The sequence below is a fragment of the Gallus gallus genome, chromosome 15 (genome assembly GCF_016699485.2).
Source record: "Gallus gallus isolate bGalGal1 chromosome 15, bGalGal1.mat.broiler.GRCg7b, whole genome shotgun sequence".
Lineage (NCBI taxonomy): Eukaryota > Metazoa > Chordata > Aves > Galliformes > Phasianidae > Gallus > Gallus gallus.
This window is the reverse complement of record NC_052546.1, coordinates 1,322,863-1,348,757: the sequence shown is the minus strand read 5'-3', so window position 1 is coordinate 1,348,757 and position 25,895 is coordinate 1,322,863. Positions and strand designations below refer to the sequence as shown.

The 25,895-nt window shown below is 45.1% G+C and overlaps 4 protein-coding genes and 1 non-coding gene across 19 annotated transcripts in view; 2 read left to right on the top strand and 3 right to left on the bottom strand.

Annotated features, from left to right (window-relative positions):
• The window catches only part of ZDHHC8 (zinc finger DHHC-type containing 8), a 96,841-nt gene extending 89,054 nt beyond the window's left edge, over positions 1–7,787 (bottom strand). For all 11 annotated transcript variants that reach the window (XR_005840008.2, XR_003077775.3, XR_001463188.4 and 8 more), the window contains exon 1: positions 7,580–7,787. Coding sequence is in view for 2 of the 11 variants with exons in the window: in NM_001038691.2 (NP_001033780.1) it covers positions 7,580–7,683 (104 nt within the window). In the remaining 9 variants the exon portion in view is untranslated. The remainder of the gene's footprint in view (positions 1–7,579) is intronic.
• Positions 7,788–8,013: 226 nt separating this feature from the next.
• On the top strand, positions 8,014–9,543 carry LOC121106878. Its single transcript, XM_040648297.2, has one exon. It carries the CDS (start codon positions 8,161–8,163, stop codon positions 8,665–8,667), a length of 507 nt encoding a protein of 168 aa, XP_040504231.1. The 5' UTR covers positions 8,014–8,160; the 3' UTR covers positions 8,668–9,543.
• Positions 9,021–19,268, bottom strand: RANBP1 (RAN binding protein 1). 5 transcript variants are annotated; one of them, NM_001396325.1, is made up of 6 exons: positions 19,160–19,268; positions 16,193–16,329; positions 14,926–15,083; positions 12,985–13,113; positions 11,852–11,917; positions 9,021–10,855 (listed from the first exon to the last, which is right to left on the bottom strand). In NM_001396325.1, coding segments are annotated over exons 2-6 (477 nt in total). In that variant the 5' UTR covers positions 16,195–16,329; positions 19,160–19,268; the 3' UTR covers positions 9,021–10,733. The 5 variants fall into 5 exon arrangements, with proteins under 5 accessions (NP_001383254.1, NP_001383253.1, NP_001006183.1 ...); NM_001396324.1 differs by lacking the exon at positions 19,160–19,268 and adding an exon at positions 18,373–18,550; NM_001006183.2 differs by lacking the exon at positions 19,160–19,268 and adding an exon at positions 17,750–17,811.
• LOC112533526 lies at positions 11,645–11,777 on the bottom strand. The gene has a single exon (XR_003077923.1). It is a non-coding gene; the product is annotated as a small nucleolar RNA SNORA77 (small nucleolar RNA).
• On the top strand, positions 17,922–25,222 carry TRMT2A (tRNA methyltransferase 2 homolog A). Its single transcript, XM_415080.8, has 11 exons — positions 17,922–18,755; positions 19,398–19,506; positions 19,955–20,136; positions 20,784–20,898; positions 21,154–21,269; positions 21,789–21,900; positions 22,510–22,632; positions 23,590–23,665; positions 24,158–24,274; positions 24,480–24,576; positions 24,841–25,222. The coding sequence occupies exons 1-11, from the start codon at positions 18,283–18,285 to the stop codon at positions 25,127–25,129; spliced, it is 1,809 nt and encodes a 602-aa protein (XP_415080.3). The 5' UTR covers positions 17,922–18,282; the 3' UTR covers positions 25,130–25,222.
• Positions 25,223–25,895: the final 673 nt, after the last annotated feature.

The window sequence follows — 25,895 nt, the reverse complement described above, 5'->3', positions numbered from 1 at the left end:
CAAGAGCAAAGTTCAAAAGTTTTATTTTATTTTCTGTTGAAAAGTTCATCATCCTGTTACAGAACAGGATCTGGACCTCGGGCGAGCTCAGTCCTCTTTCAGAAGGGTAAAGCCCAGGAGGTGCAGGATGATGGACACAGCTGAAGTAATGCAGCCAGCTGGGACAATCAACAGCCCTCCCAGAGATTTAAACCAGCATGCAGTCATCCGAATATCCAGGAATAATCGCTTTGCAGTGAGATTTTAAGTGGCACGTCAGAAGATCAGAAGCAAGTTTTAATCCCATCTTTTTAATTCTTTTAATACACCTTCACTGAGTTTCTGAACAGGAACGGTAAGACAGAGAGAGAGAAGGGACATCAAGGGAGAAATATGAATTAGAAGCAGACTGTTTAATTAACTATCTCAGTATAAACTCTCTTTTTTATGATGTTATAAAAATCCTGGTACATCATGACTTGCTCCAGAGAAATGTCTTCCAAAAGATGAGGCCAAACTGGGACTAAAAGACAGAATGTACATTAAAACCTTAAGTTTCCTAACTGAAGCGTTGGCAGGACTCACAAGCCCAGAGAATCAATGCTTCATCAGACATGCAGGAATCCACCCACCGTGCATGCACAGTACACTCTTCTGGAGACACATTACAACATATACCATGGCCAAAGCAGCCCAACAGAACAGTAATTCTATAGGAACCAAAAAGAAAGCTGGCAAGATGAGATGCTTTTTTGCAAGCTAAGTAGATTTACACTAAGATATCTTTTCCTCATTTCCAAAGCAGTTAAAACAAGAAAAATAAATAACATCAGTCTGAAAGAAGCAAACAAAAGAACAAGCATACTCATCATTAAAAAAGAAAGTACCTCATTCCACTAAACAGGGCTCCACTGCATTCAAGGACAATTACTTGGCAAATTGATAGACCTCTCTTTCTCTATTCACCAGAACAAATTCCACTTGCTTTTCTGGATCAAGAGAATTCAGACTAAGAATACAGAACTTGGTGGGGAGGAAGACACAAGCCTTGGTCAGCCCCTTTGGAGAGGATACTTTCAACACAGAAAAGTTATTGCATCAACCCACACAAACCATCCCAGCTCAACAGATAGGATCAGATGTTTAATTGTATCTCATAACCCTGAATCCTTTCCTCTGATAATAGCATTAAAAATCAAGGGTCATGGCAGCCGCATCCTCCAACAGCCGTGTAGTTTGGAACCAGACATCACAGCGATAAACAAATCAAAAGATAATGACAGATGAAGAAAATGTGGGTTGCACAACCTCCTCCTTCAGCAGCGCTCGATGGCCCAAAATTCACACCCCGACATCCTCTGAGGGATGAATTAAAAACACCACCACCACAAACACCCAGCTAGTAAATGGAGAGACAATGGCTGGCTCAAAAGCCCATTTCTCATTTTACCAGATATGAATTATAGATCAAACACAGCAGGCCAGAAAAGAAATCATTAATTTTTCAGTTCTTGAACCACAGATTTAGCTCTATCCCACTAAGCCTTCAGAACACAGGGCAAGAAATACTTTTTGGCAAGAGGAATTACCCATGTGGAATGACATACAAATGAAAGTTTAGGCACGACATTGTAACCATTAAGCTTTTAAAGACAGCCAACAAGCTTCCGCCCACACCTACCTCCACCTCCTGCCCTGCAGCCCAGCAGCTGCTGGCCCAAGGCTGCCCGCCAGCCCTGCTACAGCACAGCTGCAGCACAGCGTGGGCTGCGAGCAGCATTACCCACTGGTCCTGGCACACCTGGAGGGGCCCACCACTAGGGCAGGCAATCTACAGAGGAAGCTAAGCGTGCAAAATGAGATCCCAGTCATGAGAAAATAAATAAAAATTGAGAAGGAGCTTATACACGATTTAAATAATCCCAAATAACTTTTGGAACCAAGGAAAGGAAATGTTTCTCCAGAAGAAAAAACCCGCCTCCCCCCACCAAGAATAGCTACAAATTTTTAAGCGGAACCTTTCCATTTCAAAGCACTTCTGTGATTGATCTGAATTTAAATTAAAATGATACTTGTTTATAAAAACATCCGGGCATTCTGTATTCCCAGCACCACACTTAAGTTGTGTTGATACAGATATTACATTGGATTATTTCCCTGAAGACATGAAAGAGAGCTAATGTAAATGCCAATTCAGTTTTGGGAGAGTAAGGCTTTGCCTGACTTTATTTGGGGAAGCCCTTATATATTTCAGCAGTTTCAAGTTTGCTTTGTTAGGCTCCAACTTATACATTAATTTGTTCATTTAAGACTATTCTGCTATTGATTCAGTCTGAGTCTGTACCCAGGTTTCCTGGAGAGCAGTCACTTCACAATGGCACACGTGGACCCTCTTTTCAAGGCACTGTGGTCAGCTTCTGTGAGCTCTTCCCTTCAAAAAACAGTGGTATCATCTCATATGCAGCTTGACAAAAATCTCCATTTCTCACATTCCCATCTTAATACCACTACTTTGCTCCATAGAACTTGCTATCCAATTGCCCAAAGGGCAGCACTTCCAAATTACGTGACATCATACAGGATTAAAGAGCATTTAAAAATGGTGCACACGTACACTGGAAAAAGCTGCTTTGGCGTTCAGCTTCAGATCTAAAACTCAAGGGTCACTGTGTTCTGCACTTCTTACTGGAAGATATCAAAACACAGCAGCGTGTGTTTATGAAAGATATTTCACAATGATTTCACATTTGAGGACAACAAATTCTGCACTTACAGGTTCACAAACAGAAAACCATGGTAACCACTGCAATATCTGTGTTACTGTGCTGTTTATTCTGCAACATCCACATACCCACCACTGCCTGCGTAACAGGCCGAGCTCAGAAGTTTAGGAATTTTGGACACTTCTGAAGCAAATATAGCTAAATTACATTAGAAACTACGGAAGAACAGTCAGAGATTAAGAAATTGTTTTTCTAGATTACTCATTGAAGGTTAATGCAGCATACACTGTGCTGTGGTGTACTCACTCAAATGAATGACAGCAATCACCAAGCTAGGATCCCCAAAATTGCCTTTTCTAAAGCAAAACAGGATCCAGGCTGACTACAGTTTTCCAGCCTATGGCATTCTTTGCAAAAGAATAATATAGAATTTCCACGAAAAACAGCAGCATTACTGTTCTGGTCATCCACCACACACCCCACAAAAACAAGTACAGAGATTCCAATGCCACGGGGTCCTGAAATTGATTTCAGCTAAGAAGCGTTTCCTAACAGAATAAGTTGTTAACCAAAAAAGGTAAGTGTACAATTAGCAACCACCTCAAAAAACACAAGTTCAAGGGCACCAAACGTGTCTGTCTCCATTTCTTTTTGTGTTTTGAAGAGTAGCATCCCTCAGTTTACACTAACAGCCAAGTAAGCTCCCATACCATCTGAACAATTTTGTAGATCCTGCTTCTATTTATAAAAGGATACACAGGCAGCATATTTGGATAAACATGGACAGCATTTAAAATAGCATCCCAAAAAAGATCTTAAAGAAAAAACCGAAAACCTGTTTGTGTATTCACGTACAAAGGCTGAAAGGCCCACCCTGGTCTAACAGAGGCAGCCTCTCATCCCTATTTCCATTCACCCACATCCTCCATCTCTGCTCACTAGGAAAAACAGACAGGACGTTGCTATTGGCATAAGTCACACACTGACTACAGCAGTGGGTATCCCATGCACAAGAGCAGCTTTCCCTGCATTACCTATTTGGGCTTCAAATCTCGCTCTGCATTTAGCACTCAAATGGCACCACAATGGCTGCAGGCAGAGCAGAGCGCAGCCCCGCTGCAGGCACCCAGCCATGTACTGCCCACACCGAGATGGTGCTCCTCTCTCTCCCAGACTACAGGAGGAGAGAATATTCCTGCTGAACTGAAACATCTTTTTTTCCTCCCTCGAGGAACAAATTTTATTAGCTTTCAAAAGTGTCCTGTATTGTCAGCTCTGCTGCTCCCCGTGGAAGCAAAGATAACAGATTCTCCCAGCTACAGCCAGAAAGCCCAGCTCTCTTCCAGCATTAGGAATGATCTTAAAAGACTTTTCACACTTCAGTTAAATGCATTTTCCTGTTGAAATTGCCTGTTTTTTGTGTTGGTTGTTTTTATCTTTCATGACAAGTTTTAGATACAATGTAGAATAAAATTATATATCAAGATTAAATTGCCACAGTCTAAAAGGCCTTTTCTTTGGCATAGCAAGAATAAATATCTTTTCAGAAGCTGACAAACATGGCAGCTGAGACAACTCAGGCCAGCTGGTAAAGCCTTACCTCTTCCAAAGTGAAACCATCTCAGGAAGCTGAAACCTCTCCTTAGTTTTACATCTTCACAAAATACCTGGCTCTTCTCCACTGAAAATTACAATACCCGAATCAGCGTTCGTTTCAGTGTGAACTCAGTGTTGACATTCACCTAATTGAACTGATGCATGTTTTTGGACACTCTTTTCCTCTCTCCAGTGCCATCTGCATGGCTCGGCACACGCGCTGCATGAAGCGCCCCCACCAGTGCCAGCAAAGCCTTGGTTTGGCATGTGAAAAAATAAAAGTAATAATAATAATCAGAAATAGGTTAAGGCTTCAAGTACAGTTCTTCCATAATACTTTAGGCACCTATACACACAGGTATTGCAGCTAAGTTAAAACGGAGAGGTTGCTGGCAATAGAAACAACAGTAAGTAGCACAGCTGGAACAACTGCGGAGCACCATCAGCTCCAGCATCATCATTCGTTGGGTGAAGTTCAGCTTTACAGCACAATGCTCAAACAGCTAAGTTGCAATCTCTACTAATACTGCAGTTACACAACCTAAAGCTGGAAAGTGAAGCTGGAAGGTTGACGAGATTTGGGTTCTGTGGATGACCACACTCATGCTTACGTCACAGCAGCCAGCGGTCCAAGGCAGAAGAGCCCAGACCGGGTTGGGATGGTTTACACTGTTATCCTTAATGAAAATACAAAGCAAAAAGGTTTTAGAAGAAATAAGCTCGATGTGCTGCAACTGAATCACTCTGGATTCTGGTAACACTAAGCAGAATTGTTCTTCCTTCATTATGCCATTTGATTTGTTCCTGTAAGTAAATTAACCTAATTATTATATATAGCACTATTTATACATTCATTTGCAATGCTTACAGTTAATGCACACTTACTCCCCTACTGTGACAAACCAGACCACCTACTCACACAGCTCTGTTTATTATTAGAGGAACGCACACCGGGAGCTGAGGGCCCACAACACACCCGCTCTCAGACGCTTTTCAGGCAGCACTGTGACAGCTAAGTAGCTCAGTTCCCCCTCACAGAACCAGAAGGAATACCACGGGGATACAGTGAATGCTAAATAGTCAGCCGAGGAAAAAGAACAGAGAAGCATCTGTCATGGAACCTTCCCAAATTAATGTATGAGATGAGTACCACTGATCAACACCACGACATCACAGTGCACGCCACGTATTTCAGACACCCTTCAGGTGCTACTATTTAGCAAAGTCGTTTAGACCACAGCTAAAAATAAAGATTAAGCCACCTAAAAGCCACCCCTGGCCTCAGAGAGCTCTCTGTCCTGCAGAAGGCCCTCACGGTGCGCAGCTGAGCACACAGGCAGGCTGAGAATGCTGAGGTCAGAGCCATTTCAGAGAGCTACTGAGGAACGCGTGCAGTGCCCAGAAAGCATGTTGTTTAGTGCTCAGTAAGCAGTTTTTTGAATGACTATTTGCTTTTTCCACATATATTAATATCCATTATTCATTTCCACACACTGAATTTGGTTGTCTGTGACATCCCACTGAGCTGATCCACACCAAAATCTGCTGCGAGCGTCCCATCCGTTGGCCAGTTTCATGTACTTACACACAAATAAGGTCCTCAACAGACAGAGCGGCCTCGGAGCTCAACAACACAAACAATAAATGAGCAGAAACTCAAATGAATCATCACCTGGTAAAGTTCCCGTGCTGCGACCAGCAAACAGGCTTGTATGAGCAGCAGAGCTTGAAGTGGCAGCAGGCAGTGCCTCCTCTGCTGCACCACTGGTGTGTGTACCAACAGGAGCAGGGCATGCTGGCATCTACGAAAGTGCAGTCTGCATGGCCTGAAGTGACAGGTCACCACAAAAGGAAAAACCCACCACAAAAAGACACTACTGGTATGCATAGCGCATGCTTTGCTCCCTAACAAAGACACGCATCGCTAAGACTGCTCAGGATAAAAAACAACAGCAAATCTGTGCAGATCTGTCCAAGTATTTCTGAATGGACAGGACTTCAGAGACCGCCTGACAGCAGTTGCTCAGTTAAGTGTTATTTTCATCACAGACACAGCTTGGCAGCAGCACGGAGCGTGTGTCTGGGATGGTCTCCGACACAGTACTAACACTCCGAGACGCACAGGCCAAGTTACAATATGGAGAGATCCTAAAAATATCTCATTTTGCATGTAATTATTCACTGCTAACACAGCGCGGAATTAAGTTTGAGATCCAGTAATAGACTACAAACTCTTCCTCCGTACAGTGACAAAGTGGGACAGGGACATCCCCGCGGCGCCCTGCTGCCCTGGGCAGGGTGGAACAGCCAAGGGCTGCACAGCAGCACGCCGCTCACAGCTGCACGTTCAGAGCGTCACATGAAAAGCGACATGCAGCTCCTGAGACAACCTCAGTGCGCACCCATCTCTCCAGGTGCAGGAAAATGCCGGCATTAAGATCCCTTCTTTTGAGTGCGAAACCACATGAACAAAATAAACGCAGCACGGTGTGAGCCGAGGTCGTGGCAGAAGGCAACCTGTGTGCTGTGTGTGCCCGCAGGACCCCAGCCATGATGAGGAGCCCAATGGCGAAGGATGGGTTTATGTGCATATCAGTTCTTCTGAAACGGTGCGATCTCATGAACGGATTTAGCAGTCCCTTCGCATCAAAGGCATTAAAGCCAGCAGTCAGCAATCACGTCACACGAAGCCCACAGCACTGCTCAGTGTCAAACGCCGCTTTGATTTAAGAAACCGTTTGGCAATAAGACATCTGCATTCCGCTCGCAATGCTGAGCCACAACACCCACACCAGCGTGAAACACCGAAAATTACATTACGGCACAACTTAAAGAGGTTAAAAACGCGGCCGCGCGCACACCAACACGGAGCCCTCGGACCCTCCCGCGCACGACCCGCGCCAGCCCCGCACGGCCCCGCAGCAGCGGAACCGGAGCACCAACCCGCGGCCCGAACCCCGCGCGGGGCGGCACGGCCGGACCACCGCCCTACAGCCGCGGGGCGCCGCGGGGCGGCCGCCAGCACTGCGCTCTGCGAAGAGGGGACGTGGGAGCGACAGAAAACGGGGGCGACAAAAAGTTTCACCCCCCCCTCCCTCCCGCCCCCGCTCCTTCCCTCGAGCAAATCTCAGCGTGCCCGTCAGCTCCTCGGGCTCCGGGGGTTGGTTACGTAAAAACGCACCCAGAGCACGGCAGGGGGTCCCGGGCGCCGCTAACCCGGCCGAGGAGCGGCGGAGAGGGCGGGGGAGCGGGGAGCCGTCAGCCCCCACGGCGGTACTTACGTGAAAACAAAAAATAAAGTCGTCGAACCCACTAACAAGGCGGCCGCTGTGGAGACGGGGATGTATTTGGTCGGTTTAAACCTCTTGCCGGTGCTGCTGGGCATCCTGTGGCTTACACATCACTGAGTGAGTCCGAGCCGGGAGGAGCGGCCGGGAGGACGCGGGCACAGCGGGGCCGGGCGGCAGCAGCGAGGGCCGGGCCGCGGCTGACCTCCGGCACAGGAAATCCCACCCCCGGCGCGGCCCACCCGGCGGATGTCGGCCGCCCCTTCAGGCGGCGCGGGAGGAGCGCGGCGGGGCCGCTCCCTGTGCCGGGGCCGCTCTTCGGGTTCCGCGCGGGGCGGCGCTGAGGGGCCCTCAGAGCTCCGCGCCAACGGCAGCGCCGCGCCGCGCCGCGCGGGCCCTCAGCGCGCCGTGCCCGCGCTCAGCTCGTCCGCCCGGCGGCCGCTGCGGGCTGCGCCACGACCCCGCGCTGCTCCGAACGGCGTCGTGCGCTGCCGCAGCAGAGGAGGCGAGCGCTGCGGCCCTCGCGGTGTTTGGAACAGAGCAAGAAAAACTCAGCAAGAAAAAAAAAAAATAAGATGAGGGTTCTCAGCTTTGCAGAGCTTGTAATAAAATTGAAAGCATCGGCTTTGAATATGCGGCACGCAGTTACGGGAGAACCGGGCTCTGCCCCTCGGTATCCTCCAGCGCTCTGCGGCATGCTGAGAAGCGGCGGCATCTTCGGGCAGGGCGTGCAGGCCGCGGCCACGAGCCTCAGCTGCAGCGCGCGGGAAGCGCAGGGCGGGAAGCAGCGGGGCGCGAGGGGCTGCGGGGCCGGCGGCTGCTCGGCACGGAACGGCCGGCCGCACAACGCCGCGCCAGCTGGCGCACGGAGCCGGCTCGGAGATAGCCGTCCTTCGGCCCGCGCCCAACAGGTCGGCTGCTTTACGGAGTGCCTCTCGGTGCTAAGCGGAAAGCCTTCCGGCACACCTACAGCAGCGCACCGAGCCGAAGCACAGCTGTGCTCGGGCAGCACCTGCCCCGCCGCGGCTGGATGCGGGTCGCTGACTCTTCAAGTACACACTGAGTCAGGAGACGCGTTTTAAGAGCACGCTTTGGCCGCCCCCACCACGAGTCAGTTCTCAATGAAGTTCCCCAGAAGAGCTTGCAGGTTAGCACTACTTCTTATGTATTGCAGAACTGGGCCAGGAGCCGCTCAGTGCTTAAAACGCCGGCCCTTGTCTCCGAGTGTAACAGGCCGTACAGAGAAAGAAGGTAATACAACAGGCTTTGTCAATACAAACATTAAGACAAATGGTGTTCCCTCCTGCCCATCAGTGAAACCAAGTCTGCCGTGTTGCTGCCTTCACAGGACTTCGCCCCGCAAGCTCAGAACACATTCCCAGCAGTTCCTTAAATAAAAACTCCCAGCAGAGTTCTTTAAATAAAAAGCAAATCCTTTAAATGAAAATTTACATTTATTTCGAAATTTTTAAATGTCGTTTCTATCCATTTAGACACAGTTTGACATTATCAGATCAGAGAATTTACAGTGACTCATGGATAACGATTTGGCTTTTACATTCAAATGCTACGTACTTCAAAAGAGCTTTGCTTTGTTATTTCCAAACCAGAAACACTGAAGAACACTGCATTCTGCCTTTTGACCATCTTTGTTAATTAACAGACTTTTGATATCTGCTGTACTTGAAGGGGAACGTGTACAACACTAAAGGAATTACTTTGTTCAAATGAAGTGAGTGCCTTAGTTACAGTTCCACAGTTAAGACTACTGGTTCATGGTAGCATCAAAAGGCAGTACTAAGCAGAAATACAGGTCGTTCTTTTTTAAAGTATGTTCTCCTCGGGCAGATTGCAGAGCCCGAGCTACTTAGAAAGCCTTTTTATGAAGACAGAGGTCTCACTACCCAATATTAACACCATACAAAGTTTAGCAAGTTTTGTTCAGTTTTCATACTTTTGAAAAGAGTAACATAGAATTCCATTGCTATCTAACACTAACCTTGTATTAGTGGTTAACAACAAAATTCAATTAATCTATCTGACTTAAATTGTGTTGATTTTATCACTTAATATATATTTTCTCCTACTCTCTAGCAGTAACTTGAAACCAGGCAAGCAATTAATGCTTGTAGGAAAGAGATTTGATCAACTTGCCCATTACTGGCAAGAATCGTGTCCCTTCAGTGTGTACAACGTGATTAACTGACCTAAGAGAATAACTGAACTTCTCCCTTCAAGAGGGACAGACTCCCAGCACGCATCCTGTAAGGTCACCACCTCTCCAATTCTTAAAAGCAATATTAAGCTCCAAGGCCCTGAAAAAAAAAAGGCTTATGAATTTTAGAGTGTAACTGTTGTAAATGTGCTGACTGCTGGTACTCCAACATTTAAGACTCCTTTGCATACATCTTAATATAAGAGACCAATACCACCTTCAGTCAGCAAGAAGCACATTGTGGAAGATCAGGGACCACAGCTACAACTTTGTGCTAGGCTCAAGCATTTCTAACTTAATGACTTTCATAAGCAGCAGAGCTGAGATTTTGTTTTCTAAAAGGAAAATAATACTTAGGTCTCATGTAATATGTTTATTCCCCACCTTTACTTTCCCTGTCCAATGGAACACCATTAATAGTGCACCAGGAATGCTCTACTGCCTGATGTCACAAATCTGCTGCATTTCAAGAATCACAGGTGTGTTTCCTGCTCAGGAACAGAGAGCAGAGAAGAATGTGGAAGGATTGCTGTATTATTTTCAGAAGACACGTATGCCATCCTAATCTTCCCTGTTCATGGTCTGTTAATCTAGTTAGCCTGGGTAGGACGATATGCATCTCAACACCCAATGAAACAATTGTATTCATAAGCCTCTAAAGTATATAGAAAACTCAGTTCTATCCTCTGATGCTGTTTCAAGTTTGTTTTATTCACTCTTTTGGATGACCATAAATAAATGTTTCCACTATGGAAAAGAAAGTTAGCACAGTACATTTTCATGACTGGGGAATGGATTTTCTGAAGACATCTTCAAAAGGGCAAAAGCTTAGAAAAAACAACCTGAACATTGAATTCAGTTCCTTATAAAGTCCCTTGTAAAAATAAAAAAAAAGAAAAAATTATAAAGAAAAACTGCAAGGCCCAGGATGACTTATTGCTTTTCTTCATTTTCCTTGGTCTCTTTCTTCTCAGCTTCTTTGCTCTCTTCCTTTACAGAAAGCTCTTCTAGTTTTTCAGCAACTTTATCGGCACTATCATTTTTGTCTGTGCCTGCTAAGAGATTGATGAGGGAAAAAAGAGTTACACACAGGAAGTAGTCAATTTTCCTGTAACGGAGGAACAGTAAAGGTGGAAGGTGAAGAGGACAGGGAGGAGAGACAACCTGTATTTAGAATAAGAGCAAAAGCAAAAGAAACTCTTCACTGAACACTGAAGTGACTCATTCTGTTTCTTCTTTGCTAATTCCTTCCAGTGTCAGAATTCAAGAAATACCACTTGAATATTTTAATCACTAAATGAGTGTCTAATCATACTGACAGAGAAATACATAACATTTGGTCAGCTTTCATGCTGCCAGTAACAGATCCCACACAACATCCAGTCAAGGAAATCTCCGAAGTCCCCGGCTTCTTGTCTACCTCAAATGAAAACAACCTTTCCCAACACCCCACCTCCCCAGTTTGAAACTGGGACAGGAAGTTCCTAAGAGTGAAGGATTCTGATCTGAATATCAAGAGCACTGATTGCCAACTACTTGTAATCTGTACTTTAGAAAGATGCAAGTGTTTATTTCACAAGGTATGCTGTCTTGACAATTATACAATGCAACGCATTAAGCTATTCAATAAAGACCTGTGAAGAAATGTTCCCACTTTAAATACATTAACAACTATTAGAATTGAATGATCTATTTCCATTATTATGTACTTGTGGAATTTGGGATGGGAAACTGGAAGGAGGAAATATCACTGTGATTAGAGTGCTCAGTTCACTTGTGTACTACAAACCAAAACCACTTCTTCTGCAGCAGTTCCAAAAAAACAAACAAACAAACAAAAACAAGGCAATGTCCCATTAGCAATTGTAACAGCCTTCCACAGGAAAGAAGGCATTCATCACGCCTGTGAGTGATTACTCTTGCAGACAGAAAAAGCACCTGAACTGAAGACTGCAGTTCAGTACAGAGTGAGTCTGCTCAAGCACAACAATACACTGGGGGCTATAACCACTCAAACAGAAGAGGCACGACATGTATGACTTAACCCTTACCTTTTTTTGCTCTCTTGTCTACTTCATTTCTGCATTCTTCAAATTTTGCCTTGAATTTCTGTGCATCTGTTTCAGTAAAGACAGAATATTTTTTCATTAACTTTACCTCCTTGCAACACTGAATGTTTCTCAAGTATCTTCTCTCAAAAATCAGATGTTGTGTAAACAAAACTTGTAGGTACTTATAATGTGATAAAGTTTAAGATCATACAAAAAACTCTACAAAGTTTTTCAGCCACTTCTTTGTACAGATCTTGAGCAGCAAGTCTAAGAAGGCCTCTTCACACCTTCAAAATATTTGAAGTAAGACTCCAGAAGGAACTATTCTGTGGTCAGTACAACTCCTAGCTGTCCTTGCCCTTCAAAAAATAAGAATACAACAGTATGCTAACATGACTATGCACAGAAGACTGATGATTAGCTATGAACTACTGTCCTTCTCCACTACATTACACCCCAGAAAAACTCACAACCATATCACAACTTAGGGTTTCAGCATCAAGTGCTAAAGATAAAGCTTGAATACTATACTAGTGAGACAAAGACTTGAATTCAAGTTAATCTTGACTACAATAGCTAAGGAAATATGATCTTTTTATGTTTTTGTCAAAGTTACCATAAACGATGTTTATACACAATTAATACAAGCAACAATAGATGGCTAGTCTGATCAGTCAAGGTACTACTTAACAGTAGAACCATAGAAACAGCAATGTGGTACGCCAGCCCGGTATGACTGACCACACGAGGTCACTGTTGCCCCACAGGAAATTCAGACGCCACTGTGAACTAGTTCAAGAAAGACTAATTCCTTTTCAAGCATCTCAGAAAAGATATCTGAAGGGCTAGCTTATGCCTGCTCACCTGTCACCTGCTTAGTCAGCATTACATTTGCATGAAAAAACTTAAGTTTAAAAAGTTCGTAGGGCATAAAGCTCTGTAAATATTACTGAAGACCTAGTTGTTATACCGTACACATCAACACATACAGTAAAATATGTAACTGACTCCTCTCAGTGAAAGCAGCAATTAGCTAATGCTTCTAGGCAGCAGTAAGGTAGCATATCTGGCAGTGGTTTGCAGTAGCGTTTAGACAGAGCATAATACAACAAGTTCAGCAGCTGTCCACTCACTTTCCGCGTTTAAAAACCGGATTGCCAGAAGCTCAGGCTTGGGGCATTCATCTGCAAAGTCAGCATGTGTGTTCCAGACCCATGCCCTGTCGCTCCCAGCATTAGGCCTCAGCTCCATTAAGGGTGTGACTGAAAAGCAAGCATTAAAAGAGGTACAGAGCACAATAATACATTTTTTTCCCCACCACCCTTCATAAATCTGAAGGATTTGTTGCTTACATCATGCATTTTACAGAGAATTACTTATGGATAAACAAAAAAACAGTAGTGTCCAAATATATTTTTCTTTGCATCCTCCAATAAAATGACACAATATCAGTAGTGTATAAAAGATTTCACTATAGCGCATCTTAATTCTGTTCCAAAACAAATGATGCAAGCATTAAGCACAATCCTAAGGAACAGTCAAATGCTTTAGGAAGAAAAGGCACTCAGAGAGGAAAAGACCTTTCTTTTGCACACTGAAAATATTGTACACTACAAGAAAAATAATTATTCCTACACTTAGTCATCTAATCAGGCTCACCACTCTCTCATTTAGAGCTTTACTACAAGGGATTACAAAATTCTGCACTGCTGTAAAAGGTGCACAGCATATTTTCAGCCCATGTGTTCCTTCCCACAAAATGGAGCCCTTTCCCTCCAAGACACTACTATTACTTAACCCAACTGTCTGGAGGAGTTTGAACGTTACTGCTCACACCACTCAGCCCTCTCCCACTGCACACAAAGTTCAGGCATGTATAATTACCTACTTCCTTCTATCCAAATGCCTGGCTCTTGTGTTTAGTTCAGGAGACAGTCAATTCACTTCTTTGCATTTTTTTAAATTGATTTAGAGATGGGATTACATTTTTTCTTTTAATGCTTGTAAAAATGAGAGGGGTCCTTTTGTCTGCCTGCCCATCATCAGAAATTCAGTAAAGAAACGTATTCTGCAAGCAGTTTTTCCAGGAAAAACATCTGTTTACATGGACATTTTCCTAAAGAAAAGGCTGATTACTGTTACTGGTTGGTGACTGTGCTACTTTTGTATTTGCCTTTCACCTTCTGTAAAGGTCTGCCCATAGAAAAATAAACATCATCACTCCTGTTCTCAGATTTGCATTGTTACTTAAAGCAATTATTTCAAACTACCTCAATGTAGCTTAACTCCAAAGATACTACATACTCTATAAATAACAAAGTATTACCAAAGCCACCAAGTAGACTAATTTGGTAATACTTCATGTTAATAGTTACACTGACTTTCAAATTTGTCTCTTCCTTTCATGTTTTCTTATTTGAAGAGCAAAGTAGCAACCCCACTTGCTCCAGCAGATCAACGCTCCTTCTTTTTGAATAAGTTAGCTGAACATACCTTTTTCCCAAAAGCAGAGAAATGGAGCCAGACTAGCTTAGCATCAAAGTATCTGCTTTCTAATGGTTAAACAATCACTTCCACAACTCAGCCACATAAGCAATAATTCATTTAGCACTCTGCATTACTTTCTCATTCTTTTACAAAAAAAGTCAAAAAACATTCCTTATAATAAACACTATTATGGCCCACATTTTTTGTGCTCATTAAAAAACAACTAAGTGTTGGGATCAATGACACTGTGTTTGTCTATCCCACTTAAATTTCAAAGTGTCTTCAAACATCTTTAAAACAAAGAACTTTCAGACCCAATGCTACAGGCTATCATCAAACTACAGCCTCCTTCTGTTCATAAAGATGAGCACTCATGTTTTGATACATGTCTTTTGTGGACAGAGCAAGAACTGACAGTATTTATAGCCAGCTGTAAGTTGGACACTTGCTTCAAGAGAAAGCAATTCTCTAGCTACACTGCTAAAAGCCACTGGGCTCTTAACTTTCAATGTGTAAAGCTCCATCAAGTTTAATTAAACAAAAAAAACCCCACAAAACAATAGTAAGTGTAGCAATGCAAAACATACTGTAATGGTTTGCGCAGATTTTTAGAGTTTTATCCCTCCTCATGAGGAGGCGAATTGTTCCCTTCTCCTTGTGCTTCAGGAGTTTTACATCACCAGTTCCTCGTTCTTTCCATTCTGGAAGGTCATTCTCAGATGCAAATCGGAACAGCTTTGCTCGCCTTAAGGAAGGAAGAACGTAAGAAGTTAGCCTGTACGTAACAATTTACTGAAACAACACATCCACAGGTATGGTACAGCAGATGTTTAAGCCACGCAAGAAAGAGAAAATGTTTTTGAAAGAACCCCAGGTGGTCCTGTTTGGAGCCTGGAGTTGGACTCCCTGAGTCTTGTGGGTCCCTTCCAGCTTGGGATACTCTGTGTGATTCTGTGACTCCTGCTTTTATTCAGCATGCAGTGTTAGAAACTGATACACACACAAGTTTACTTGCAAGCTGTGAGGAATTCTTTAACATCTATACCAGAGTTTGTTATATTCTGTACACGCTTTGTGAAGTGAACATAGTTGGCATTTTAAATTGACATATAAATAACAGTTTTTGCTATTCATAGAATTCCTACATTAGGAATACAACTGCTACAGCCAGCAGTAATTTTTAATTCCAGAAATTTACTAGCCTGAGACTAAGGCTCTTGCGTAATTCCAAGCCTTGTGTTTGATCCACCATTAACAAAGCCTTTCACCCTTTAGAATCACTTCCTTCCAACTCCAAAACCCTTGTTATTGCTGCTCTTCAGACAAAGGAAGCCTACTGTTGCACTGCAGTGCAACACACAAGCTTTAGAACATCATTCTTTAACTTTTCAAGATGCCAGTGTGCCAAAGGAGAAAAACGGGAATAGTTTGGGAGATCAGTCAACAATGATCACAGAGTCAGCCTGAAGAGCTTAAGACTGCTAAAGGAAAGGAAGCATCTGCTCAAGAGACACTAATTCCAAATAGATTTTTGTCTGACATGTGCCCAGGTTCTATGCTGGTCTTCCATATCTTTTGCGCTTATGTCTTAGACTACTATCACATACCTTCAATCCTTTAGTTATTACCCAAGTTAATGTTTTCTTTCAGGCTAAATGAGACAATATTAAAACCAGATTCACAATGCCATCTCCTTCATGCTATTCCAGACCTTAATCAGTTCCTTGGGGGCAGCGCTGTCAGCCCTCCCAACTCCTAACAAGTTATTCCTAACAAGTTATCCAACTTCCTCATAACACATTCAAGCTTAAGTATAATATGCAGTTAGATCATGTGTAGAAGTGTTCTACTTACATCTTAAAGAGCTCTTCCTCATCCTCTTCCAGAGTTTTTATTTCTTGCTCAGGAAGGGAAACTATGGGCTCAAACTGAGGATCATGGTTAGAATCATCTGCATTTTCAGTAGAAGTATCATGCTCCTCGTGTGCTTCCTGGACGGGAAAAAAGCAAAAAAAGAAAGATAAACTTGCTGCATACTTACATTCATGACTATTCAGCAATTAGATCTCAGCAACTGAAACATGCTCTAAAAATAAACCAATTCACAGTTGAAAATTAATTGCTCTATGTCAGTGTGCAGTTAGACTAAGAAAGAAGCAGCCTTGTGCTGGTTTTGTTCTACTATCCGCGCTTTTGGCTGCTGAAAAGCCATTTCTCCCATCATTTTTCTAGCATGATGCACTTTATGATACTAACAAACACACTACTTCTTCATGGCTAACAACCCATCGTTAATGGGGGGGGAAAAACATCACTAAAGAAACCACCTCCACCAGCCTAAGTCCATCAAGACAGGCAACAGAAGTTCATTGTTCTCGTCCTGTGTGTCAGAACTCCCCACAGTCAGAGATTTCTGAAGCACAGTCGCAACACTCGTGAAGTTATTTAAGTTTTCTTTCTTCAACACTACGCCCTTTGAGGAGCTTTGTTTTTAATTGGTGGGTAAATGGCCAACATAAGGCTTCCTACGCAGTTGCTCGGGGTCTGCCCGCACAGTTGCTAGGCTCAGAAAGGCTGCAGCCCACAGCTGGTGAGAAGGGCACCGCACCACGACCACGTGGCACACAGGTGTGCTGGTAGGAGCGCTCAGTAAAGGAGCCTTCAAGGGAGAGCAATCTGCAAACTTAACGAGGCCACAAACAGCGATCTCAGGTGGAGAGAAAAAATCGTGTCTTTTTGTTGCTGCTGCTTGAATAACACAAAGGCGGAGCACATCCGCACGGCGCAGACACGGCGCTCCCGGCGCGCGGGGCCTGCTGCGGGCTCAGGGCGGAACGGAGCGCTCAGCTTTCACGGAAAAAGAGGACAGGAAAGAAAGCTGCAAAAAACTTTCGGTTAATCAACGATCGCTCCGCTACGGCTCGCGCGCGTCCCCGACGGCCCGGTACGTTAAGATTGAAGTGAGCCGTGTTAGAGCGCGTTGGAAAGAGGGGAGAGGAGCGGCCCCAGCGCGGTACCGCAGCCCCGCCCCGCGGCACACCGGGCCCCGCCGCCACGTGCGGGAGCGGGCAGGCCGGTATCGCGACAGGCGGCACGTGGGCTGCTGCGGGCCGGGCCGCGGGGCGAAGAAAGGCGGAGGGAGCGGGAACGGCCGCAAAGAGCGGGAACGGCCGCGCGGAGCGGAGCTCCACCTGAGCACGGCCCCACCTGAGCACGGCCCCGAGGGCAGCGCCGCCCCGGCCGCCTCCGCGCGGCTCGGCCCGCAACCGGGCCTCGGCCTCAGTCCCGGCCCCGCGCGGCCCCCACCTGCTTCCGTTACCCCCCATCCCCCACCCCGGCCCGCTCCGCCGCCGCCTTTTTCCCCTCCCACCCGCCGCCCTCACCGCTCGCCGCCCTCCCGCCGCCGCTCACCTTGGTGTCCGCCATAAGGCCGGGCTCGCTCCGCTCCAGCTCGCCGCCGCCGCTGCGCTTCCTGCCGCGCGCCCCCGCCCCTCCCGCCTTTACCTCATTCCCGCAGCCCGCGCCGCCGCAAGGCACGATGGGAAACGCCCCCTTCCTCTCCGGGCTGCGCCGCCCGCCCCGCCCCTCCGCCACACGGCGAGCCGCGAGCCCCGAGCCGTGGCCGAGCAGCGCCGAGCTTCGAGTCCCCGCCCGGCAGCGCGGAGCCCCGGCCCGGCAGCTCTCCCCTCCTCTTCCCTGGGCCGCGCCGTTCCCCTCCCGCCGCTCCCCGCCGTGGCGGCCCGGCCCAAGATGGCGGCGGCGCTGAGGGAGCGCTGAGGCGGCGCGTCGGTCGCGGTTATTTTATTTTTCCATCGGGCGCCGCGCGTCTACGCGCGGAACGCGGCAGTTCTGAGGGGCGCCCTTAGCAGAAGCACACTGCGGGCGATCGGGTTCCCTCCCTTTCTCCTTCCGTAGCCGCTCCGCCCATCCCGCCCCGCAGCGCCATGGAGGCGGCCGAGGGCGGCCCCGACGTGTACGGATACACCCGGGCGGACCTCTTCACCTCCGAGATCTACAAGGTGGAGATACAGAACCTCCCGAAGTATATCGGGTTTAACGACGTGAAGAAGTTCCTCGCCAAGTACGGGCTGAGCCCTCACAAGATAAAGCTCCTCGGCAAGCAGACGTTCGCCTTCGTGACGTTCAAGAGCGAGGAGGAGAGGGACGAGGCCGTGAGGGTCCTCCACGGCGCCGCCTGGAAGGGCCGCGCCCTCGGCGTGCGGGCGGCCAAACCCAAGGCCGACCCCATGGCGCGGAAGCGGCGGCAGGAGGAGCGGGCCGGGGCCGGGGCCGAGCCCGCGGAGCCCCTCAGCAAGCGGATCGCCGACGTGGTCACCCCGCTGTGGGCCGTGCCCTACGAGCAGCAGCTGGCCGAGAAGCGGCGGGAGTGCGAGCAGGTGCTGCAGAAGCTGGCCAAGTAATGCCGCCGGTAACGCCGCCCTCGGCCCGAAGTCGGGCGCGCGTAGAGCTGAACGCGAGCGCGGGGCCGTCGGCGCCGTAACGCCCGGAGGGCCGTTCTGCCCCGCGGCACCACGGCTCGGGGCCGGCGCTGCGAGCGGCTGAGGGAGCGGGACCGCACGCCCTGGGGGCCCCGTCCAGCACTCAGGGCCGCAGATCCCGGGTAGAGCCGTGCGGCGGCGGCCCCCGGCGTGAGAGGGCCTCTGCAGGGACGGCCGGTACCGCCGGGCTTCTCTTATAAATTATCCCCTCGGTTTTCAAGTTCTGTCTTTGCAGATCGAAGTATTTGTTCCATCATTTCCCTTAAACCCGTAGATAAAGTTCCACCCACTCATTGGTTACATTCTTAAATCTGGCACATACCGTTACAATTGTATGAAGTCTCGGTTCTTGGCTCTGCAGGTCTCATAACAGGAGAGGTCTGTTCCCCTGTTAAACCATGGGTTTCCTCCTGAAGAAGAGCTTTTCCTCTGACCAAGTGAAAACTCGTTGTGCCTTTTGTAGGCCACAAAAGGAAAAGAAAACCCAAAACTCTCATGTAACTGTTAACCTCACTCGTTCCAAACGTGTACTCTTAAATTGTTGTTTCTGATCTGGGCAGGGAAATTGGAAATACCAACAGAGCGCTGCTGCCCTGGCTGTTCCTGCAGAAGCAGAAGTACAACAAAATGTGTTGCCCGGTAGAGGGAGTGAAGGCCTCACCTTTACAGGTAACGGAACGCTGGGCTGGGCTGGCTCAGGGAGCTCAGCCTTCAGGCGGCCATCCTAAGGGACAGCGAAGGAACTGAGGGTTTTTTCCTCTCACAATTAATCATAAATTGTAGGCATTGTTGCCTTTCATGTAAATACTGCCTGGAAAAGTTTGCAAACAGCAGAATAATCTACCTTTAAAAAGTCCCCAGAAGCATGTTGTAGGGTACTGGAAACATGTTGCAGAGCACAGGAGTTTACTCGTGGAATAGCAAGTCCTATTTGTCCTTTTTCATTATGGCCATTAGTTCCCCTCCACCAAAGCCTAGGAGTATCTTCCATAGGAACTGAAGTGTCCTGCAGGCGTGTACAAGTACCTGTAGCCACGTGAGAGTTGTTTCAGGATGAATTTGGCATATACAAATAGGTGCTGTATAAATCTCTTACATAACTTCATTTTAAATCTAGACCGAATATCGCAACAAATGCGAGTTCTTGATTGGGATTGGTGTAAATCAAGAAGACAAAACTGTGGGTTGTCGTCTTGGCAAATATAAGGGCGGTACCTGCGCTGTAGTGGAGCCATTTGATACCATTCACATTCCTGCTGTTGCCAAAAAAGTAGTAAAAGCTTTTCAAGACTACATAAGGTGAGCAAAAGTAAAATGAGTTACCTGTAAAAGCTTGGATATCTCAGATACTGAAGAGTACTCATAAAATTAACTACAAATAGTTGTAAGGCAGCTTCACCCAGAATTCTTGTTAAAGCTGAATAACAAAAAGCAGCTGCTTGCTTGGCTGACTGGGGGAGAATCCTCCTGCAAGACAACTGTAAAACATTAATTGGTGAGCAGCAATGCTTTCTTAAAAAGTGACTTGTGTAAAAAGCAGTTAAATCCTCAACAATGGAAACCTCAGAATAATTGTGAAGATGGGCCGTTTCAACTTGCCATGGAGCCATGAAGGCACTTAAGAAATTGTTTCAGAGTCTGAACATGGTGAGAGGCTGCCTGGGCTCTCTGTAAGTTTGGATGGATTCAAGTGGATGATAATTGTGAAAAGCTAAGGGGGAATTGTTTTGCAGGAGGAGATAGGATTCACTTCATCTGTTTTGGTTTTTAACTAACAAACCTTAGTTAAGATTTGAAAGTCATTCTTTTCTTGGCAAATCAATGTAGCCTCTGCTTAACATTTTTCATCACTTTACCTGCTGAGCTGCTTTTATTTCAATTAGCTATTGAATGTTAGTCCCCCACAACAGTTCCTTGTTAAATAACTGAGCTTCTGAACACTGCAGGTCAACTCCTTACTCAGTTTACAGCCCAGAAACCTATGAAGGTCACTGGAAGCAGCTCACAGTCCGTACCAGCAGGAACGGCCACATCATGGCAATCGTTTACTTTAATCCTCAGGTATTTGAGATGCATGACACGCTGCTTTAAATGACATTAATTTGATTTTCTGAATAGTGCATGTGAAAGAGAAATGGAATAGTTATTTGGTACTACTTTTCTACTTAAAATGATCCAATATATTTAAATGAACAATTTACGTCAGTAAATTATCTTCTCTATTACATATTGCTACTGTACAGGTGGCGTGTAGTCAATCGGTTCTTTTAAGTCACAGAGATTATTATTCTCTCTCCTTTCCAATGAAACCTTTAGAAATTAAGCAGAGAAGAGCTAGCTGACCTGAAGGCCGCACTGGCAAAACACTTCACTGAAGGGGCAGGGAAGGAGAGCGGCATTACTTCTCTGTACTTTGTGGAGGAAGGCCAAAGGTAAGGGACTCAGCTTTGCTCTGGGGAGTTTGGGTGGTGGCAGTTTTGTAGCCTTCAACAGTACAGTAGGTGGCACTTCCACACCCTAGGTTTATCTGTTTCTAATTCCTGAAGGTAACAGCAGCATTACTAATTAGCTGAACAGTTATTTACCTTTTCCACAAAACTCCTGAAACTTCCACGTTCCTGTAGTGGTGCCTGGAAGAAGGCAGCCAGCATTCCCATGGGTGAATCCGCTGTTAGTGGGTAGCTGTCACACTGGGGAAGTGTTTGCTGCAGGAGATGGCTATTTGCTCTCAACAGTTAAGTTCTGTCTCTTTTTAGGTCCAACTTATAAGTAGAACAAGAATTATAAGAAAAAAACAAACGACATTCTCTAAAAGAGCACGACTGATGTTGCACACTATAAATTACTATCCAGTATCTAGCAGTACAGTTTTTAAGGTGACATCAGCTTTGGGAAAAATGGCAACACACATGCTTGTCTGCTTATTTTGTTTGCTTCTCCCCTTCCCCCAGGAAATCTCCCAATCTGGAAGACTTGCCTTTGGAGCACGTGGCTGGCGATAAGTACATCTACGAAGAACTTCTTGGCCTAAAATTTAGAATTTCTCCTCATGCATTTTTTCAAGTAAGGATGATACTGAGCTGCTGACTTAACTGGATTTGCATTATTGCCTTCAAAATTGGCTGCTTTCTCATAACAAGATAGTATATACTGAGGAGATGTAACCTTTTATACTTTTGTTGTGATTAAATACATTTGAGTATTGTGTTCTGCTGTAAAAACTCAGTAAGTGAGCATTAACTTGATTGCTGGGATGTCAAAGGTAGCTTTTCCTTTCACTGCTTCAGTATTTTGATATCATTTGCTTCCTGCAAGGTAGCCTTGTACAGAACGTGCAGTAGCAGTTCCATAGTTTTTGTAGTTCTTGTTTCCTTTTCCAGGAGGTAATTCTTCCCTCCCAGTACTTTTAATCCTGAACCTGTAGTCTGTGCCGTCGAAATGGAATTAAGTGCTGAAGCAGAAGGAACATAGAAACCAAAACACTGTATTTCAGAACTGAATGAAGTTTTTGTAAGGGTGTCATAACTTGGAAGTCAACCATGCGTGACTTCAAGTTATACGTAAATGGGACTTGTTTCTTAGAAATGAGGTAAAAGAAAACCTGTTTTTCTAGAACTCATTAAAACACAGTTACCATTTGTGAAGTAGACCGGTTTGACATTAATTTCACAGGTAAACACACAGGCTGCAGAAGTTCTGTATGCTGCCATCAGGGAGTGGGCACAGTTGAGCCAAGAAAGCACCGTGCTTGACATCTGCTGTGGTACTGGAACTATTGGGATTTCTTTGGCCAAGGTAAGTAATATCTATTCCTGGATATAATCTTCTTTTAACAGTCAGATGTAGAACTTCCATTATGCTTATGACAAAAAATACTTGGTATATGTTACATATATATATATGTATACACACATACGTATTGTAGGAAAATGCAACAGCAGATAACCAGTTCTAAATGACCCCAAAAAAGGGTGATGGATTAACAAGCCAGTTAAAGGAAGAAAGAAAGATTTGCTTACCCATCCTAAGGCTCACAGCTCACCATATACTCTAGAAGGGGGGATCTCTAGATGGAGATGCTTCTCTCTTGGCTGCTAGCCCTTCAATGAGACTTAGGGAAGGCTGGAACCAGGCTCCACCCCTTCTGGTTATGCAGCTGAATTGCTTCCACCTGTGCCCTCAGGGCCGCTGTGTCCCTTCACCAGGTGCTCCATCATTGGTTCAGGCCATGACTCAGCAATTCCTATACATATATGTAATTGATTTCTAATTAAGTTGTTTTCAGCTATTTATGAAAGCCCACTCTTGCATTGAGCACCCTAAATTATCTTTAAATTAAAAGTCAAAAGAGGCTATAATTCTGTAGTATAGCCAAAACTTATTAAAAAGATGTATCCACTTAACTAGTTGAGTTTTGTCAGAAATCTTTGGTTATGAATAACTATCATTTCTTATACTTGCAGCATTTTTTTTGTGTAGAGCTTGCTAGAGCATTTGAGAAGGTCTGGAGCCTCCCCTAAGAAAACACAAAACGCAGCATAAGTTGAGTCTGTTACTTGCCTGTTGGGGTAAATGGTATTCATCCTCCAGTTTCACTCTTAAAAAGCCCCCATTATTTGCATGGGCTTCTTCTCAACTTCTTCTGGCTGCAAGGCACAAGCCATGAGTTCCAAGTTCCTGTTAATTACTGATGCTATGAATAACTGCTACATTTACGTATCATGAGCTGAGCTTTTCCCTTTCATTCTGTAGAAAGTGAAGAAAGTGATTGGAATTGAACTCTGCCAAGAAGCTGTGCAGGATGCCAAAGCCAATGCCCAGATTAATGGTTAGTTAAGCTAAAAGGCTAAAATCTTTGTTTTCTAGGAAGCATAGGAGTTACTCAGCTAGTTCATCTTATCCAAGAAGCTTGTAATTACATATTGGCCATAGTAATCTTGTCCATTTTAACTATATAATCTATCCTGAAAACAAAATCATATGATAACTTGTATGATCAGTTTTCCTGTTGACAGCTAGCATTGATTGTTTTTTCTCATAAATAGAACTCTTCCATGAAAATGTGAAACAAAGCCACAGTTACCCTTATAAAGAAAACATTAAAGCAGCTATTTTTTGTGGGCTTTTGTTTTAGTCTAGATAATGGCACATACATAAGTTACTGCTGTTTAAACAGTGTGATGTACAGTCAGTGGTATTTAAATTTCTGGTAGACTAAACAATTTGTAGTTTGTAAGGTGTAAGGCTTAAATATTGATAGTATTGAAACTTATGAGTATTGAAAGATGCTGTAACTAATAACGTGTATTTGTTTTTTTAGAGCTGAGTAATATTGAATTTCATTGTGGGAAGGCTGAAGATATCGTTCCTTCCTTAATTAACATATTAGCTCCCCAGAACCTGATTACTATTGTAGATCCCCCTCGAGCAGGACTGCGTAAGTTTACCTCCTCTGAGTTTTGAGTGCATTCTAGTTGCTTTTTGGTGGGGTGCCCAAGAAAATACCAATGGAATAAATAAAGTGGGAGGCTGTAACTGTAACTTGAAATGGTGGAATACCACACCGGTTTTGTTCTTGATTGAGTATATGCTGGAATTTTTCTGGTCTGTTGACACTCACACCCAGTTTTTTCTTTGTCTAGATTCCAGGGTAATTCTTGCAATTAGAAGAGCTGAACAGCTGAAGAAGCTTATCTATGTGTCCTGCAATCCTAGAGCTGCAATGAATAACTTTGTGGAGTGAGTAGTTCTTGTATTAAGTAGACCAAGTGAACATGGCAAAAAGAAAAATCTGTGCTGCTGGGAGGAGGGCTCAGATTGGCTTTTTAACTACTTTTCACCTTGAAGCAAAAGGTGCTGCTTTGGGAACAACCTATGTACAAGGGTGCTGACAAACCCTATCGTGGCATGAGGCTTGGGGAAGAGAAACTTAGAATAGTAATAGTGATAAACAGCATAGTAAGTTATTAATACTGTTCTTCCTCCTCCATCTTCCCCACCCAGCCTTTGCCGGGCCCCTTCCAACCGAGTCAAAGGAGCCGCCTTCCGTCCCGTTAAAGCAATGGCTGTGGATCTCTTCCCTCAGACCAAGCACTGTGAGTTACTGATACTCTTTGAGAGGGTTGAATATACAAATGGAAGCTCTACTGAAGCAAAGCCTGATGCTGCTCAAGTCACAGTAGAAGGCAACAAGTCAGAGCACTTAGATGATACCAACCCAGCTAACACTGATGTACGCCAGGCGGCTTCTGTAGCTATAGATACAGCATGCAAAGAGAAGGAATCAACTTAACGCCTGTGAAATACTTTTCAGAAACTACTTTTGTGTCTTAACTGCTTCAATAGCGTTACTGCTGTAAGACCTAGGTAATAAATCTTAACAACAGCTTGGTTGCAAGGCTTCCACTTATTTGATCATAATACTAAGCTGAAGTCAGTTTAATTATATACATTAGGCTAAATCCGGCTTTTCTCAGCCTGCTCTAGGGGAAGCATGGGTGGGTGAATATATAGAGTGGTCTCTCATTGAGATGTAGCCTTGAGTTGTTGTTCCACAGTGACATGGAAGTAGCTGAAAGCTGGGTGAAATGGTGATGCGACAAACCATGCTAACAGGCTGTGCTCTGTGTTAGGGAGCGGTGGCTGCTTAACAACAGCGACTGAGGAATCTAGGTTCTATTTTAAAACACCCTGAGGAAGCAAGGGAGCAATGTTCCTTTTCCTGAGTATGCTTAGGTTACCACAATACCAATCACACTGCAGCACTTTATAATATCAAACTTTATTGCTCAAAACTAATTGTCTGAAAAATACACATGTAGTACTCAAAGACCAAACACAGAGGCTTATATGATTGTGCAGAAAAAAAGCAAGCAGAGGCTCAGTGAAAATGAGGCTTTATAGTTGTACCAATTTAGCACTGGCATCAAGCAACTGCACCCACTACAATTCATACAGCAACCTTTGTCATCTACTTGGGCATTAAAAACCATTTCCTTTTTCCCCCCCACTTTCCCTTCTCAGATACACATCAGAATACTGTAACTGAACGTTTTATT